The sequence below is a fragment of the Rhinatrema bivittatum genome, chromosome 18, assembly GCF_901001135.1.
Source record: "Rhinatrema bivittatum chromosome 18, aRhiBiv1.1, whole genome shotgun sequence".
NCBI lineage: Eukaryota > Metazoa > Chordata > Amphibia > Gymnophiona > Rhinatrematidae > Rhinatrema > Rhinatrema bivittatum.
The window spans coordinates 11,305,292-11,318,788 of NC_042632.1; the positions used below are offsets into that span (position 1 = coordinate 11,305,292).

Consider the following 13,497-nt stretch of genomic DNA (forward strand, 5'->3'; position numbering starts at 1 on the left):
TTGTCACATTGTTTCGCCGACTTCAGATCATTAGACACCATCACCCCAAGGTCTCTCTCCTGCTCCGTGCACATCAGCCTTTCTCCCCCCATTGAATACAGTTCATTTGGATTTCCACTCCCCATATGCATGACTTTGCACTTCTTGGCATTGAATGTCAGCTGCCATGTCTTCGACCACTCTTCCATCTTCCTTAAATCCCGTCTCATTCTCTCCACTCCTTCCGGCGTGTCCACTCTGTTGCAGATCTTAGTGTCATCCGCAAAAAGACATACCTTACCTTCTATCCCTTCCGCAATGTCGCTCACAAAGATATTGAAAAGGACCGGTCCCAACACCGATCCCTGCGGTACACCGCTTAAAACCGCTCTCTCTTCAGAGAGAGTTCCATTTACCATGACACATTGTCTTCTGTCCGTCAACCAGTTTGCAATCCAGGCCACCACCTCGGCACTCACTCCTAAGCTTCTCATTTTATTCACCAGTCTCCTGTGCGGGACAGTGTCAAAAGCTTTGCTGAAATCCAAGTAGATGACATCGAGTGCTCTTCCTCGATCCAATTCCTTGGTTACCCAGTCAAAAAAGTCAATCAGATTTGTCTGACAGGATCTTCCAATGGTGAATCCATGCTGCCTCTGGTCCAGCAATTCTCCCGACTGTAGATAGTTCACTATTCTCTCTTTCAACAAGTGACTCCATTACTTTTCCCACCACCGAAGTGAGGCTAACCGGTCTGTAGTTACCAGCCTCTTCTCTGTTCCCACTCTTGTGAAGCGGGACCACCACCGCTCTCCTCCAATCATTCGGCACCACTCCCGTTTCTAGGGATCTATTGAATAGGTCACACAGCGGACCTGCCAGCACATCTCTGAGCTCCCTCAGTATTCTGGGATGAACTTCATCAAGCCCCATGGCTTTGTCCACTTTCAGTTTCACCAGCTCTTCCCATACATTTTCTACTGTAAATGGAGTTACATCTACTCCATTCCCCTCCAGTTTCTTGTTAACTAGTGTCGGTCCTTCTCCAGGGTCCTCTTTAGTGAACACAGAACTGAAGTATTCATTTAATATTTCTGCCATTTCTTCGTCTCTCTCCACACATTGATCCTTTCCACCTTTCAATTTCACTATACCACTTTGAACTTTTCTCTTTTCACTGATGTATCTGAAAAATGTTTTGTTACCACTCTTTACCTCTTTGGCAATCCTCTCTTCCGCTTGACTTTTTGCCATCTTGATTAATTTCTTCGTCTCCCTCAGTTCTACCAGATATTCTTCTTTGTGTTCCTCCTTTTGGGATCTTTTATATTTCTTGAACGCTGTTCTTTTAGCCTTTATTTTGTCAGCCACCTCCTTTGAGAACCAGATAGGTTTCATTTTTCTTTTGCTTTTCTTTACTTTTCTAACATATAGATTAGTTGCCTTGGTGATTGCTCCTTTTAGATTGGTCCACTGTTGATCCACATCTCTCTCGTTTTCCCAGCCTTTTAGTTCTTCCTCCAGGTACTTCCCCATTTCATCAAAGTCTGTGTTTTTGAACATCAAAACTTGGGTTTTTGTGCTTCTTTACCGTGTCCTTTTTGTGATATTAAACCATACCGTTTGATGATCACTGGTGCTGAGGTGAGCACCCACCTGGACGTCTGAGACATTATCTCCATTAGTGAGCACTAAGTCGAGTATAGCTCCTTCTCTCGTGGGTTCCATTACCATTTGTTTGAACAAAGCTACTTGCAGGGCATCTACTATTTCTCTACTATTATTAGATTCTGCAGATGGGATTCTCCAGTCTACATCTGGCATATTAAAGTCTCCAACGATCACCACTTCTCCTTTCTTTGCTATCCTGTGGATGTCTTCAATCAGATCTCTGTCCAGCTCTTCCTTTTGGTTTGGAGGTCTGTAAACCACTCCAATAAAAATGGATGCCCCATCTTTTTTTAAGTCGGCCCATAGTGCTTCTTCTTTGCCCCATCTTCCTTGCAGCTCAGATGCTGTTCCTTTCATGATTTTGTAGACCTCTATTATATCCCCCCCTCAACCGTGTCTTCTCTAAGCTGAACAGCCCTAACTTATAGAAACATAGAAACATAGAAATGACGGCAGAAGAAGACCAAATGGCCCATCCAGTCTGTCCTCATAGGGGAACCGCTCCATGCCCCTTATTATTTTGGTTGTCCTTCGCTGTACTTTCTCCAGTGCAACATATCTTTTTTGAGATGCGGCGACCAGAATTGCACACAATATTCAAGGTGCGGTCTCACCATGGAGCAATACACAGGCATTATGAAATTCACCATGTTATTTGCCATTCCCTTCCTAATAATTCCTAGCATTCTGTTTGCTTTTTTCACCGCTACAGCACACTGAGCTGATGATTTCAATGTATTATCCACTGACACCTAGATCTCTTTCCTGGGTGGTAACTCCTAAGATAGAACCTTATTTTTCCCTATATGCATCACTTTGCACTTGTCTACATTAAATTTCATCTGCCATTTCGATGCCCAATCTTCCAGTCTCATAAGGCCCCCCTGAAATGTATCATAATTTGCTTGAGATTTAACTACTTTGCATAATTTTATGTCATCCATAAATTTGATCCCCCTCACTCGTCGTACTCCTTTCCGGATGATTTACAAATATATTAAAAAACACCGGTTCAAGTGCAGATTCCTGAGGCACTCCATGGTTTACCTTTTCCCACTGTGAAAACAGACTGGAAGTACTACCTGGGGAGACGAACAGGAACCGAAGGATGCTGGAACTAGGAAGCAGGAACAAGGCTGGAACAGAAGGATCCTGGAACAAGACTTGGAACAAGACAGGAGCAAGTACAAGCGTGGAGACAATCTAGCATAAGCGACCCGATTGCCAAGGCAAGGAAGTGCAGGCGGGGACTTCCTTATAAAAGAGAATCAGGGCGTGCCGCGGAGCTAAGACTTGCCCTTGGCCCTACAAGAAGCTGGGCGGTCTGCGTGCATGTAAGGGCGTGGCCAACAGCGCCGAAGATGCCGAGCTGCGGCAGGAGGCCTGGTGCGCAGTAGAAGGTCTGGCGGCCGCTGCCACAGAATGCCGAGGCCTGGAAGTGCTAGCAGCTGCCGCTAGGGAGGCCGACCCGGGACCTGCCGTGAAACCATGAAGGTGAGCAGGCCAGTGCGTGGGACGGGCACGGACGGGGCACATAACAGTACCCCCCCCCTTCTAGGTCTCCCCCCTACGTGGCCATGCCTTGTCAGGGTGAGCCCTATGAAAGTCTTTCAGAAGCTCCTTATCAAGGATATTATGGGAAGGTTTCCACGAATTCTCCTCGGCCCCATAACCCTTCCAGGCTAAGAGGTATTCCCATTTTCCTTGACGCTGCCGAATGTCAAGGACCTCTCTTACCTGGAAGGAGGGGTCAGGTTCAGCAGATACCTGTGGAGGAGCGGGAACTCTGCGTGAGGGCCAGGAGAGGACCAACAGCTTCAATAAGGACACATGAAACGTGTTATGGATGCCCAAGGCACGATGTAGCTGGAGTTGGTATGATATTGCTCCCACTCTTCGGATTACAGGAAATGGTCCTATGTACTTCGGAGCCAAGCGATGAGAGGGACGTCTCAGTTGTATATGTCGAGCACTTAGCCACACCTTTTGGCCGGGATGGAAAAGTGGAGCAGGATGTCTATGAATATCAGAGTGACGCTTGGACCATTCAGCGGCTTGAGAAAGATGCTCTTTCACTCTGTTCCATACCAGACAAATGGTGTGAGCCATGGATTGTGCCGCTGGAGACGGAACTGTCAAGGGAACAGGAAGAGGCAGAAAACGGGGAAACATCAGTGGCTGCAGCAACATGCGTGTTGTGCGACAGCTCGGCCCAAGGAAGAAGATCAGACTAATTATCTTGCTGATCATTTACATAGGAGCGGAGGAACATCTTCAGGGTCCAATTGGTCCTTTCAGCTTGGCCATTGGCCTGTGGATGATAGGCCGATGTATAGCTTAAGGAGATGTTGAACTTCTTACATAGAGAATGCCAATACTTGGCAGCAAACTGTGGTCCCCAATCGGAAATGATCTCCTTGGGGAATCCACAAAGGCGAAAGATGTTCTTTAAGAACAGCTTCGCTAGTTCCGGGGCTGAAGGGAGGCCCGGCAGAGGAATAAAGTGACCCATTTTCGAAAAACGGTCGATGACTACCCAAATCACCGTGTTGTTCTGGGAAGGAGGCAGGTCCGTAATAGAGTCCGTCGAGATGCTTGACCATTGTTCGGTAGGTGCCGGGAGTGGTTGCAGAAAGCCCCAGGGCTTTCCAGTAGGCAGCTTCTGCTGAGCACAGATGGGACACGAGTCCACATGGTTTCGGGAGTCTTGCACCATATTGGGCCACCAATAGTGTCTTCATAACATCTCTAAGGTTCTGGCACGGCCTGGATGGCCTGCCAACTTGGAGTCATGAGCCCATTTCAGAACTCGTTCACGTAATCTCTTAGGAACGACAGTTTTTCCAGTAGGAACTGTAGTGGTCACGGCAAGGGAAATACAGGCAGGATCAATAATGAAGCCAGGGATGTCTTCAGGTTCGAATGATCTGGATAGTGCATCAACACGAAGGTTCTTAGAGCCAGGATGGAAACAAAGCGTGAAGTTGAATCGTTCGAAGAAAAGTGCCCATCGGGCTTGACGAAGGTTCAGGAGTTGAGCCTCTTTCAGATGCTCAAGGTTCTTATGGTCCATGAAGATGGTAAACTTGTGTTGCGCCCCTTCCAACCAGGGGCGCCACTCTTGGAGTGCCAACTTGATTACAAGGAATTAACGGTCACCAACTGTGTAACACTGTTCCGTGGGGGAAAACTTGTGTGAATAGAAAGAGCAGGGAATCAGTTTGTCCTTTGGGGCAAACTGGCTCAAGACGGCTCCTGTGCCAATTGCTGAGGCGTCGACCTCCACGATGAAGGGACTTGTGGGGTCCGGGTGCTGCAAGCAAGGACTGGAGCAAAACTCTTCCTTGATAGTCTGGAAGGCGGCAAGTGCTTTGGGTGTCCATGCCTGGGTGTTGGCCCCTTTCCTTGTCATAGCAGTAAGTGGGGCAACTAGGGAGGAGTAATTAGCAATGAAGCTCCGCTAATAATTGGTAAAACTAAGAAAATGTTGCAAGACTCGGAGACCTACTGGCTGGGGCCAGTAGCGGATCCCCTGGACTTTCTCGGGGTCCATGAAAAATCCTCTGTCAGAAATGATGTACCCTAGGAAGGGTAAGCGATTGCGCTCAAACAGGCATTTTTCCAGCTTGGCGTACAAGTGGTTCTCTTGTAGACATTGCAGTACGATCCTCACGTGATCTCTATGAGATTCCAGGTCTTTAGAAAAGATCAAGATGTCAAGGTATACTATGACTACAAAGGAGTACAGAAGATCTCGGGAGACTTCGTTCATAAGGCGTTGAAAGACTGCTGGGGCATTACTTAGCCCAAAGGGCATCACAGTGCATTCGTAGTGACTGTCCCTTGTGTTAAATGCGATTTTCCATATATCATCAAGTTGGATGCGTACCAAATTGTACACACCCCTCAGATCCAACTTGGAGAAGATCCGTGCCCCTTCAAGGTGATTGAACAGCTCACTAATGAGGGGCAATGGGTATCGGTCTTTGCGGGTTATGGCGTTGAGCCCCCTGTAATCAATACAGGGGCGTAGACTGCCATCCTTCTTCTTGATGAAGAAGAACCCCGCACCAGCAGGGGAGTCAGATCAGCAGATGAAACCTTTCTCTAGGTTCTCCTTAATGTACTCCGACATAGCCTGAGTCTCAGGTTGAGACAAATGGGTAAGTTCTGCCTTTGGGAGACGTAGTTCCCGGCACGAGTTCAATAGGACAGTTGAACTTGCATAGCAGAGGCAAGGTATCCGCTTTCTACTTCAAGAAGACATCGTTGGTCAGAATACTGCGGAGGCAAACCAGGTAAGGTAACAGACTTCATGACAGGAATTACTGGAGATACGGAATTCAAACAAGTCTTCTGGCATTTGGAGCCCCGCTGTACCAACTGCAGGGTGTGCCAGTTGAACTGGGGTTCGTGAGCCTTGAGCCAGGGCAGTCCCAGGATAATCGGGTGCGTTGATCGCTTCAGTACGTAGAAAGACATCTCTTCCTCATGGAGAGTACCCACGGTAAGATGGACAGCCACTGTCCGTGAGTAATCAGTCCTGGAAGATGATCCCCCTGAATGGAGGCAATGCGGAGACTCACCTCCAATGGCTGGAGAGGGATATTCAAGAGCTTGACGATGTTATCCATAATGAACCTGCCACTAGCTCCGGTATCAACAAGAGCGGTGGTAGCGAAGGTGTGGGCATTGATGCCCAGAGAGACAGGAAGCAAACGTTGAGGGCCAGTAACAGTTTTGTGCCCAAGCTCAGGACCCCCACCGGGCTCAGGCGTTGCAGTTTCCCGGTCGCACCGGGCAGGCCTGCAGACGATGTCCAGAAGTGCCACAGTAAAGACAAAGACCCGCCAATGTAGCTGTTCGGTCGGAGACAAACGCCCATGATTCACCTCCATAGGTTTCACCACAGAGGAAGGTGGTGGTGCAAAATTCTTCACCGGAGGATTGGAGGTACTTGTGGGACGTGCTATAGGAAAGCGTGGAGCCTTTACTTCTAGGCGTCTTTGCCGCAGACGATGATCATTCCTCCTGGCCAGGGAGATCAGCTCCTCTAGAGACGTGGGAATCTCACGGACGCTCATCTTTGAGAGCACAGGAGAGTCCCATCTAGGAAGATGGCTTGCAGACAATCTTCTTGCCACCCAAGCTCTGTGGCTAGAGTTCGAATCTCCACCGTATACTCGGAGAGGGTCCTTGCCCCTTGACGGAGGTGGAGTAAATTATGGCTGGCATCAGCCTGATGGCCTGGGTCTCTGAAGGTCTGCTTGAGGAGAGCGATGACTTCAGATAACTTGGAAAGGATGGGATCAGAACGTTCCCGTAAGGGAGAGGCCCACGCAAGAGCCTTCCCTTCCAAACGAGACAGAATGAAGGTCAACTTAGTGATTTCCTTCAAAAACAGCGAGGGTTGCAATGCAAATTGCATAAAGCACTGATTAAGGAAGCCCTGACAAGAGCGTGGGTCCCCATTATATTGAGGAGGTGCAGGAAGTTCCAAAGATGCTCTGTGAAGCATGGTGGCTGAGAGGCCCACAGGATTGGCCAAAGCTGTATCTTGTAGCTGGGAACAAAGTTCTTCTACCGAAGAGGCCAGCGTTTCCAAACCTTGATGATGTTGTTTAGCTGTGACGGCCAAACCCGGTAGGGCACTGGAGGCGGGAGACTCCACCTAGTCCATGGCCTTGGCAACCTGTTGCGCTCGGGGGTGGACCCTTGTCCTGTGGCATTGGAGATACCCCTCCTGGTAGGGACCAGGAGGCAACTGCCCCAGGGGGCGGAGCACGGAAGGAGACAGAGGTTAGGTAGGGACCTGGGCCGCTTGGACTTAGGTGGGCCTCGCAGGGTCTCCTGGGAGAGTGGAAGTCCGGCGTGCCCACAGACAGAAGGGGAGCGCGGTCAGGTTCGAGACTGAAGGTCAGGTGGAACAAGGAGGACCAGAAGAACGTAGGTGACAACAAGGCTAGGAACAGAGCCAGAATCTAGAGACAAGGTCAAACAGGCAGAGGTCAGAGTCCAGGAGTCAGTCCAAGGAATGGTCAACAAAGCAGAGGTTAGGTACTGGAGGTCAGACGAGGTCACAGGCAGGCTGAGGTCAGGAGGCAGGCAGCAGACAGACAAGACGAGAAGCAGGCTGGAGTCAGAAGGCAGGCAGCATGTCCAGGAACAGACTGGGTTCAGAAAGCAGGCAGGTGAGCAGACAGGTCAAGTAGCAAACCGAGGTGAGTACCAGAGAGGCAGTCCGGATTTACTACCTGGGGAGACGAACAGGAACAGAAGGATGCTGGAACTAGGAAGCAGGAACAAGGCAGGAAAAGAACTGGAACGAGACTTGGAACAAGACAGGAGCAAGTACAAACGCAGAGACAATCGAACATAAGCCGACCCGATTGCCAAGGCAAGGAAGTGCAGGCAGAGGGACTTCCTTATAAGAGAGAATCAGGGCGCGCCGCGGAGCTAAGATCCACCCCTGGCCCTACAAGAGGCCGGGTGGTCTGCTCGCACATAGGGGCGTGGCCAACAGCGCCGAAGACGCTGAGCTCCGGCGTGAGGCCTGGAGCACAGTAGAAGGCCCAGCCAACCCGGGACCTGCCGTGGAACCATGAAGGTGAGCAAGCCCGTGCGCAGGACGGGCGCGGACAGGGCGTGTAACAGAAACTTTTTATTGAATTGCAAAATCATAAAAATCCTTGCCTGACTCACGCCGAGTTTCACCCTGTTGGTAGGCTGCATCAGGGGCTATAAAAAAAAAAAAAAATATATATATATATATATATATATAATAAAATATTAATAAATTTGCAAATGTAATCAATTAATATAAAATACTATCAATACAATACTAAAAAAAAAAAAAGAAACTCCATAATAATTAAATTGTATAGTGTGAATGCTCCTGGAGAAAGAAAGGAGAGAGAATTGTTTTAAATATATTACCTTAGTAGTGTAGTTGTAAAATGTAAAAGTATCAGTACTGTGCTCCAACGGTGGCTCTGTGATGGGTTAATGAGTCAGCTACTTCTAAAATTGGTTAACTTGTGGGGGAGTTATTGTCTTAAAAAAAACAAATATTGGGGATTAAAAAATAAAAACATGAATAAACAGATCTTTATGTGTATTCCATAGTAGAAACAAAAGTATAATTAAATAGATAATCAAGCTGTAACTTATTCAAATTTCTGGATTATCGGTTGCCATAACATGATACTTAAAATAAATCATTGAAATAAATGGAATTATCAAGTCGACAGCATTATCAAATATTTAAATGCCATAAAAATATTATAATCCAATAATTAAATAGGTGTGTATTATATATCAATGGCTGTGGTCACCTATGTTATCTATTTATCCGAGAAAATATAGAAATCAAGCAATTATTAGTAAAGAGCCACCATTAAATATGCAAAGTGTATATTGATTCTAACATATTGTCTCCCTTAATTATTATTTTTATATTAAATATAATGGAGGTAATGCTGCTATGAAAAAAATCAATAAAGTTTATATGGAACACACTAAATAAGAGTAAAATACAAATTAGCCCAGACATTGTACAATTCAATTCCTTTACTTTTTTTGTACTTTAAGGCCTAGATTTTCTAATGTCGCAGACCTTAGAAAATCCGGCGGTAACGGGGGGCAGAGTGGCGAAGTGGGGGGGCGGGCCTGCGAAAGCCAGCAGCGATCACACCTCTGCGGAAGCATTTACACTATGCAATTTAATTATTATGTTTTTGTTTTGTTTTTTTTTAGTATTGTATTGATGGTATTTAATATTATTTGATTACATTTGCAAATTTATTAATATTTTATTATATATGTTTTTAATTTATGAATTTAATATGAATATTTATGTACTTTATATATTGTTTTTTACAGCCCCTGACGCAGCCTACCAACAGGGCGAAACTCGGTCAAGGGTTTTATGATTTTGCAAGGCAATAAAAAGTTGTTGATCTCATCTTGCTTTTGTTGCTTTCTGTACTATGGATGATACTACATTAGAGCAAGCATGCTAAAATCTTTAGTGCATCGACTATTAAGAACTGATTTAACATGACTTCTAAATGATTACTTCCAGCACTAACTGAAAGCATGGCTCTTTGGCCAGCAGATGCATAGATCAGGTACAATCCACCTGATCTATTCCCAGTTCTAATATAGACTGAATAAGTGATATAACCTTCAACTCTGAAGTAAACAAGATTATGTAATTACTGTAATGCTTATAAGTAACATCTAAATCTATCCTCGCTGTAGTCTGCTTTGGAGTGGCATACAAGTTACAAAAGGTGGAATAGTGTTTCGATTGCTGGCTCACTGGAGGCTCCCAAGAGCTGTAGGACTTACCTCCAATCCCCAGAGCAATGCTCCACGGCCAAGCCACCACTGATGGATAGGCCTCTTTTGCTCAGCAAGGATGCCACCATCGTGGCCCCTCCCCCTGTTCTCCTTAGGTGTGTGCATGTGCCAAGTCTTCAGCTTTGAAGGGCAGTGGCGCCCTCTGATGATGGTGCCTCAGCCCTATAAAAGGGTCCCTCCGACTCCTCCACTTTGCCCTCAGCAACAGGCCTCCTACATCCCAGAGTATAGTGTGTGTTGCTGCTTCCTATTTCCTGCATTCCTAATCCTGCTACTTGCCTCATCTCTCTCCAGCCCAGCTTGCCTTATCCAGCCCTTACCTTCTGGCTGTGTCACTCCTAGTCTCCCCAGCATATCCTCGGACAACCTTCTGGATTTGACCTTTCCCTGGACTTTGACCATTCGTGCTTGTGCCTGCCATTGACCCTTGTCTGGTCACTGACCATTCTTGCTTGCTGCCTGCCACTGACCCTTGCCTGAATTTTGATCCTTGCCTGCCACCTGTCTCTGAACCTGATCTGACCCTGAACCTATGCATTCGCTGTTCCCTTAGAGACTCTTTCCTAAGACCTTCCATCCCCTGGATCCTGAGGGCTCAATCCAGCGAGAAAGGGGTTGGTATAAGTGAAGTTCCAGTCCAGTCTCTTCCTTGTGTAGCTCCGCCAGCTGTTGGTGAGAGTCTTCAGGGCCTACCCCATCACTTCCCTCAGAAGCCTAAGCCCAGGACTGTAGGAGGGGTTTTAAGAGGGGAGGTAATGATATGATTGCCAGCTTACAGGAAGCTCTCAAAAGCAGGTGCACTTACCTCCAATGCCTGCAGTGATGTTCCATGGCTGGGCTGCCATAGATGGCTAGACCTCTTTTGTGCAGCATCAATGTCCTACTCCCCCTGCTCTTCGTAGGTGTGCATGTGTGCCAAGTCCTCAGCTTTCAGGGACGTGGTGGGAAAATAGCTGCACACCCTCCGATGACTTCCATGCCTCAACCCTATAAAAGGGCCCCCTAGTGCTTAAACCTTGCCTAAGCAATGGAGCTTCTACATCCCAGTGTGTGTTGCTGCTTCTTGTTTCCTGTGTTCCTGGACCTTCTCCTTGCCTTGTCTCTCCAGCCCAGCCAGCCTCGTCTTATCCAACCTTCTGGCTTGCCCTGCTGTGTCAGTCCTTCTCATTTCCCCAGCCTGTCCTCAGACTGCCTTCTGGATCTGACCTTCAATTGGACTTTGACCATTCTTGCTTGCTGCCTGCCACTTACTCTTGCCTGAACTTCGACCATTCTTTCCTGCCACCTGCTTCCAACCCTGGTCTGGCTCTGAACCTATGCATGCGTTACTCCCCTAGAGACTTGCCTAAGATCTGCTAGCCCCCAGAACCTGAGGGTTCAACCCAAGAGGAAAGGGGTTAATATTGGTGAAGCTCCACTCCAGTCTCTTCCTTGTGTAGCTCCACCAACTGTTAGTAAGAGCCTTCAGGGGGCCTACACCATGGGTTGCATTAATCTCACCACAATGGCAAGAGTCCACAAATCTTACAAATCAAAATTTCAAATTAATATTTTTATTGCATATGTGGCAAAAAAAATTTAATTTTAATGAATAAGCCCTTAAATATGTAAAAATATCTATTTATCATAAAGAACCTTCTGAGCTGGTCATTAATGCACATTTTTATATGTATTATGATACATTAGTATATTATGGTCATAATGATCTCCCAAATGCATTTAAATAGCTACAAAATAAATCATGTAATAGTTTAAAGAAAATATATTTTGTAAATAAACATTTTGATATTGCTGTCTACTAGAGAAATTGTTAAAAACTCCAAAATCTTTTAAATCAGCAAGAAAACAGTGAAATGCGATTTCAGTGGTAGCAGAATAAACTATTAAAAGACTGTAATCATGGAAACTTTCCATTATCTTAGCATCAGATTGGTGTTTGTAGATGATGCAGTTAAGCATTAAGATACATCACTGTGCTTTATCTGACTTTTAAAACAGGTCTCAGGTGGATGTTGGGGTTGGAGAGAAAGTTCTCATCTGGCTAGGAACATACCTATCTTCAGGCTCACTTCACATGGAGGCTGTGTCATTCCTTTCCCAGTTGCTTTGCTTTTATCTGATTAGGTTTGTTTCTTGTGAAACCTGCAGATATCAGAGACTTCACTGTGGTCCATCAAGGCATTAGGTTTTATAGTAGCAGCTTGCGAATGTGATTCCTTTCCCCATTTTTTCTTGTGAGCTTATGGTTTTAAGCATATTATTTACTGAAGTAGTATGACGACTGAAGTGTGGGCAATGATTTTTAGCAGGTGTTGGTGGTATCAGGAGAGTGACTGCATATAGGGAAAGAAGTAATGAAATGCATGCATACTGTAATTATTTTTAAATCTCTTTAGAATGAGCATTTATAAAATACATCTGAATTGCACTACCATCTTACAAACTATTGTTTCCTAGGTTTTACCTTAGAACAGTAAAGTGTGTGAGCAGCACATTAGGACAAACTGGTAGTCACTGTAGCAAACACCCTCCCTTGTGGTGATATATTCGTATCTAGTAATTTACATAAAATATTCACAATGGACTCCATTTACCCAAATCCTGGACTTTGAACTATTTCCAACAGAAAGGCATTGCTTGACTTTATTGAATAAAAGAACCACATCTTCTGTTTATTAGAATGTAAGTTGTATATCAGGAGAACCAAATAAACCCACTTTACATGGGTTTTTAGGTTGGCCTTGCTTTGGAACTGTGAGAACAATACATCATTGTTTTGACTTTTTCAGGTTAGTAAATCTTTCCTTTCTTCTTTCCTAGGTGTACACTCGAATGTCAGAGGTGTTAGGGATCACAGATGACAACCATGTACTGGAAACATTTATGGCAAAAGTGTGAGTGTCATTAATTATACATTTTTAATTTTTTTTCTCTGTAAATGTTCACAAAACACATTTGTCACAAAGAAGTGTCCTAGTATAAATTTACTACTGTAGGAAATAATGCAGAAATACTTTGGGAGGCAATACTCAATTTGTTTATTTGTAAAAATCTTTTATGCTGCCTCCCCAAGTCAGACATCTCCAAGGCGATTTACAAAAATGCACCAAAAATGTGCAACACAAAATACAGTAGTAAAACAGACATCACATAACAAACATCCTGCTTTATAAAATATCACTTCTCCAGACATTCCAATAAATAGATTGAAATGCTTTATATGTTATCCCCAAAATAAAACACAATTCAGTCACCATCTTTATAATGCTATACCTAACCAAAAAAATTGCCTCCCAAAATATTCCATGTATTATAGCTATGGCTGATTGGCTTGAAGAAATCTTGGTATACACAGCACAACCCAGAATTCTGCACTAGTTCTCCAATCCTCTTTGCTCATCCTGTTCTGGCCTTGGTGCCCTTGCAGGCAGATGCGATACTGTGCACTGCAGCCAGTGTACAGCTCAACACGTGAATGGATGC

General features: G+C 45.5%; 1 protein-coding gene across 3 annotated transcripts in view; it reads left to right on the plus strand.

The window, feature by feature from the left end:
- RANBP17 (RAN binding protein 17) overlaps nt 1–13,497 on the plus strand; it is a 1,033,051-nt gene that overhangs the window by 540,213 nt on the left and 479,341 nt on the right. For all 3 annotated transcript variants that reach the window (XM_029583607.1, XM_029583608.1, XM_029583606.1), the window contains exon 15: nt 12,835–12,908. In XM_029583607.1, coding sequence (XP_029439467.1) covers nt 12,835–12,908 — 74 coding nt within the window. The remainder of the gene's footprint in view (nt 1–12,834; nt 12,909–13,497) is intronic.